Here is a 6372-nt window from a genome sequence, read left to right on the forward strand (position 1 = left end):
TAGTCCTATTTTTACAAATGATTCATAAAAAAAGGTGCCAGAAATCCTATCCCCTGAATGTCCCCACACAAGTAGCCCTAATTGTCATGTGCAAATGAAACTATTCAGTGCAAATACCAACACACATTCAACATTAGAGTGGCACAAAACTATAATTCGCTCATAAGACTTCAGCTTTCTTGCTTCAGTTTATTGAAAGTGTTAAACTATTTTAAACTGACAAACCAGTCAGCGTAGCCATTCAATGTTTAGTCCTACACCTAACACCTGTATTGTAAGATGTGTAACCACTACTTACACTCGTCTCGATTTGTTACAAAGTGTATTCTTTCTGTAATGAGGGATAGGAGAATATGTGCCATACTTCTTTTAAAATAAAGTAAATAGTAAAGTAGCTAACATCCTGTTGCATGACTTGTGCCCAGGGAGGACATGAGAGATTCATTAAAGAATCTCAAACAAGAATTAGATATCTGTTTTCTCTTTCATCATCCATTTCAGCTCTTTATTCCTTAGGCTGCGCTTATAGTGCCCGGCGCACACACGAGCAGCCATTGTGGGACTGAGAGGTGCCTGCAGCGGGGCAGGGCCGGCAGCAACTGCTGTGACCTGCAGCCGGGCCCCTGCCACCGGCAGTCCCTCCAGCCGCCGTGCTACCGCCACCCACCGGCCCCCCCGCAGTCCTGCCACCCACTGGCCCCCTGCAGTTCCGCCAGCCGCTGGGCCCCCGCCACCGTTATCTCCCCCCCCCCTTATCGCCAGCCTCCGGCCTCCCCCACCACCACACCGCCCTCTCCCCTGCAGCCACAGGCCCGACCTGTGATAATCCCCGAGGCAAGTCTGATTTGTATATGTATTGGGGGTGTATTTTATATATGTATTGGGGGGAGTGGGGTATATTTGTAGATGTATTGGGGGGGAGTGGGGTATTTTTAGATGTATTGGGGGTGTGGGGTGTGTTTTTGTATGTATTGGGGGGTTAAGTAAAAGTTACACGCTAAAAAAATATTTCCGTGGTAGGTGCGCTATGGGTTGGGGGGTGGGGGGGGCTGCTCCTTTCATTTGTCCTGGGCCCAATGATTTCTGTTGGCGGCCCTGATCCCACACACACACACACACACACACACACACACACACTTCCCCCCCCACACACACACAATCCCACACACATAATCCCACACACATAATCCCACACACATAATCCCACACACACTCACAATCCCACACACACAATCCCCCCCACACACAATCACACACACACAATCCCCCCCACACACACAATCCCCCCACACACACACAATCCCACACACACACGCACAAACAATCCCACACACACACAATCCCCCACACACACAACCCCCCCCCACACACAAACACAATCCCACAGACACACACACAAAATCCCACACACAAAATCCCCCCCACACACACACAATCACACACACACACACACACACACACACACACAATCACACACACACACACAACCCCCCCTCCCACACACACACACACACACACACAATCACACACCGTCAATCACACACACACTCACACAATCCCACACACACATACAGTCCCCCCTCACACACACACACGCACACAATCCCACACACACAATCACCCCCCCTCTCCCTGCACTCACACACAGACACATTTCTCCTCTCCCTGCATCAGATCAGAAGCTATCTGATTGGTTGCAGCCTGTCACATGAGGAGACCGTCTCTGTAAAAATCAAATTCTACTGACTACAGAGATTCATGTCTCTTCGTCGCTCCGTCGCCATCGCCCCTACTATAAGCGCATGCTACAGATTCAATGCATTTGTTTTGACGCAACATCGCGTCGCCGGCACTATAAGCGCAGCCATAGTGCGCAGGTTCCCATGTTTTCTTTAGATGTCTTAGTTTAGTTTTATTCTTTTGCCCAAATCAGATGTGTAGAAATGTCCCAAATCACATAAAATTATATGAAAGAGTGACCAATTATAAGCACCACATTTTTACCATTTGTAAATGTACAATTTTTAAAATTGCACTATGTTAGGGAGACACGTTCTCGTCTTTAGCTGGCTCTCCAGCCCAAGTAGGGGAAGTGACACCATTAGACTGGAATGATGCTTCAGCTAATTCTGCTTGCCATTTTGACCTATCCTATGCAGCAGGGATTTTCTCCCATCTAGTAAAGTCTAAAATAGGCCTGTGGGAATTTAGAGGGATGTCCATTCAAAAGGCATGGTGAATGCTATTTGAGTTGTCCATAAAACAGCTCATTTGATCCTGTGTTAAATGTTGTATTTTTACTCCTTCACTACAAAGAAATACAGGTCTTGTCACAGGGCTGGCTTGATGACAGTGTCATTGATGCCACTGCCTCTTGCAATGTGCTTGCAGAGGTCCCGTGTTCTTCCCCACAACATTTAAACTGATTGCTGGGGGAGAGCACTGGGCCTCTATAAGTGCCTTTCACCTTCTCTCTGGAACCGGCATTTCCTCCTTCAACCATGTGACTACAACGCCTTGACAAAGATGTCACATGATGATGTGTCGCTCTGCCAATGCGATGTAGCAGGAGGAGATGCTGCTCTGAAGAAGGTAAGAGGCCCCGCCAAAACCCTACTGCACTGAGCATCAGATAACTCCCAGCTGGCCCTGCTTGATATCCATCTGTACTTGTGGATTAAATTGAACAACCTTCTAATTTTTCTCCCTGCACTATATTTTGCCTTTACAGTTACAGCAACAAAATATTGTCACTAATGGATAAAGATTGTCGTTATCTCCTGGTTACGGTTGTATATGATCCAAAATTGCATGCTGGTAAGAAAAACTACAAGGAGAAGCTATTTATCTGAACATGTAACTATTTTTGTTTTTAAAATTGGCTTGTGCATAGCAACGTCATCACAAGTGGAGCCTTTGGCGTAGGGGCCTCTGCTGCATTACTGTAGTTTCTTGTAACACTGACAGTGCACACCAGGGCTTTACTTAAAAGGTTAACTTAATTAACATTTGTATTTTTTCAGGTCCACCATTTTATGTACCAGATGAGGATGTGGAAACATTCTTTGGTAAGTCACCCCAAACCAACCATGTTATTGCTGTCCAGTAAATGGGAATCGCAGGGAGAACTGGAGGCTTCTTGCCTGTAATTTAGTGCAGCAATCAGCAATATATTTTTAATATTACCTGAAGTACAGCTGATCCAGGATCACGTTTTCTCCCAAGATATTATCAATTTTGCGTTCCGGTTTTTGACACAAAGGAATACAAATATAGCCGCAGACCACCAACAGAATCAACCGAATCGCCTGTTCATTTCACAACTGCCGGCGGCCATATTGGGTCCACCAAACATATGTCTTAAGAACGTGGCAGTTCCCAGAGGTTGAGGGACCGTGGATCAACTGCAGGGAACCCCACCAATTCAGATAATGTAAGTGTAACCATCCTTGCCCGTCTCCTTACAGTATTTTGATCCAGAGGAAGGCAAACATAAAACCCCAGTGAAACGTTATTTAATGATATCTCATAAGGGGAAAAATAAATTCCTTCCTGACTCCAAATATTGCCAATCAGATTTTTCCCTGGTTACTTATTTGGTATATCCCTGTATACCTGTATATAATGTATACCCTGTTCATTTATGTAACTATTTGTAGCCATGTATTATTTGTCTTAACTCTGTGCCCAGGACATACTTGAAAACGAGAGGTAACTCTCAATGTATTACTTCCTGGTAAAATATTTTATAAATAAATAAATACCTTTCCTTTCTAAAAAAGATGTCCAACCTTTTTTTGAAGATATCTATTGTATCTGCCATCACAGTCTACATGGGTTGTGAATTCCACATTTTAACTACCCTTACTGTAAAGAACCCTTTCCTTTGTTGCTGGTGAAATCTCCTTTCCTCCAACCTTGAGGGATGATCCCGTGTCCTTTGTTCTGCCCTTGGGATGAATAGTTCTTTTGAAAGCTCCTTGTATTGTACCCAAATATTTGTATGCCAAATGTATACCACAAAAAGACAGAAATGCCCAATGCTACATCCAATGTGACAAAAATACATAGTAAAATACTTCAATATTCTTGTGAGTAAGGGTTACTTAGTTAAACCCTTTGGCCAAAGTGTTATAAGCCTGCAAGCCACATCACGGCATGACCAGTAAGCAGGCCTTAACACTAGTGATATAAAGAGAACTTAAACTACAAAACAAGCGCTCGACCTATTGTTATAATGTGATGATTACAATAATTAATTGTGAATCAATTTACAATTGTGAAAAATTATATATCCTAACTGTGCAAGGATAACCAATAACATATAGCCCCACAACCACCAAGATAAGGGCGGGTATGAGGGGAAAAAGGAGGCCGCCTAGGACAAAATATCAAGCCTTTCCATATAGCTATAGACAAATCGATAACTAGCAGTAGCAGGTTTTTTCATGTTCCTGTGTGGACAGACCCACTGTGGTCATTCTCCCCCCAGCAGAGGTAAAGGAGAATTTTCACAGTTAGTGTTAGGACCTGCTTATTGGTAATGTCGTGACGTGGCTTGCAGGCTTATAACGCTTTGGCAAAAAATTCAATTTATGACAACTCTCTGTTGTCTGTCCTTCAACCAGTTTTCAATTCAGGTGCATATATTATTACTGAGTCCAATTTTCTTTATTTTGTACACCAACCTCTTGTGTGGAGCCGTATCAAAAGCCTTTGCAAAATCTAAGTAGACCACATCAACTGCATTACCCTGGTCCAAATTCCTACTTACCTCCTCAAAGAAACAAATAAGATTAATTTGGCACGACCAATCCTTCATAAATCCATGCTGACTATTACTGTACTAATAATTTTGTTTCCCATTAGGTATTCTAACACTGTTTTAAAGACTGCCCATTTATCTTCCACATTTTTCCATGCAAAAACGTCATCCCAATTTATTCCTTGTATATTATTCCTCAGTTTATTATATTTATTTATTTATAAAAATGTTTTACCAGGAAGTAATACCTTGAGAGATACCTCTCGTTTTCAAGTATGTCCTGGGCACAGAGTTATAAAAAAATACATGGTTACAATAAAAGAACAGGGTTATACAGTCACTTCACAGACATTTAAATGTCTGGGTTCCCATAATACATTGACTACGCCAAGCTTGATATGCTACAGTTGGAAAAGGTGACAGAGCCACTGCATGGATACATTTTGTGTGACAGTCCTTTGCAAGAGTCCAACGTTTTTAGGACAGAAACAGAGTTAATCAGATAGTACCATGTTTTATCAGGAAGAAGAAGTATATGAAGATTTTCAAGTTATTTTCAGCATACTGGAATAAGTCTGGCTTGTTCCGGACACACCTTTAAAAAAAAACCTAAAAATCAGAAATCATTATGTGCCCCTAATAACAAAAACACTTGTTTTCTACCAGTTTTTCACTGTGTGTCCGAACAATGTCTTCATAACAGATTTTGATGATACAACAATATCGTGACCTGCACAAAACATGGCTTTAAAAAAGGTTCTCAACTCACCGTCTCTCTCCCTTCTCACTCCCCCCGCCCAAAAAAACAAGGGGAAATTAAAAACACTTTTCGAACAACATTATTACCACAAACAGTTCGCCTATTGACATGTAACAGATGAGCAAATTGTTCTTGCTCCCGCTCTTCTACACTTCGTATAATCTTCCTTTCTAAAATTTTAAGTCCATGTTATGATCACTGTTACCCAAATGTTCCCGAACTTGAATATTTGCTATTACTTTGGCATTATTTAATATTACCAAATCCAGTATTGCCCCTCTCCTGGTAGATTCCCCAATAATTTGGGTCATGTAATTGTCTTTAAGCCCCCCAAAAAACCTGTTTCCTTTTGTTGTAATGCTAATCTCATTGCCCCAGTCTATGGGGCTTATTTAGGTATCTCCTAACGGTCTGACATTTGTGTTATCACGGTATTCAGAAAAAGTTCTCACTAGCCAGATATTGTTCAGTAGCAAAATGCCATACCTATCGAGTTAGTAGTGTCTTTTTCAGACATCTGTGCATTAATCTTGATGTTATATATTATTATTTCTTTAAACATTGAAGTTTTCCCCTTTTATGTTTCCTTTTAGGCTCATTATGCAATATCAAGTGTTTGAAGATCTCTGATGCACTCGGTCCCGTTCAGAAACGGTGGGGACTCGATTTCTTCCAGGAGAAAATCTATGTACTAACACCAAAATCCAGTTCCTAATTGCTCAGAAAAAAGTTCATTTTTTTATATAAAATTATAATTTTTTTTTTTTTTTTTTTAAAAAACGCTTTCGATTTGCCTTGGAGAAATAGGGGAAATATTTGAAGAAAATAAAAAAATTGATTTAATACA

The 6372-nt window shown here is 41.5% G+C and overlaps 1 protein-coding gene across 3 annotated transcripts in view; it reads left to right on the forward strand.

Moving 5' to 3' along the window:
• Positions 1 to 6372, forward strand: part of TPMT (thiopurine S-methyltransferase) — a 49491-nt gene extending 43119 nt beyond the window's left edge. For all 3 annotated transcript variants that reach the window (XM_075585619.1, XM_075585622.1, XM_075585621.1), the window contains 3 exons: positions 2732 to 2817; positions 3024 to 3068; positions 6119 to 6372. In XM_075585619.1, the coding sequence (XP_075441734.1) occupies positions 2732 to 2817; positions 3024 to 3068; positions 6119 to 6240 (253 nt within the window). In that variant the 3' untranslated portion in view covers positions 6241 to 6372. The remainder of the gene's footprint in view (positions 1 to 2731; positions 2818 to 3023; positions 3069 to 6118) is intronic.

Source organism: Ascaphus truei, chromosome 2 (assembly GCF_040206685.1).
Source record: "Ascaphus truei isolate aAscTru1 chromosome 2, aAscTru1.hap1, whole genome shotgun sequence".
NCBI classification, from domain to species: Eukaryota; Metazoa; Chordata; class Amphibia; order Anura; family Ascaphidae; genus Ascaphus; species Ascaphus truei.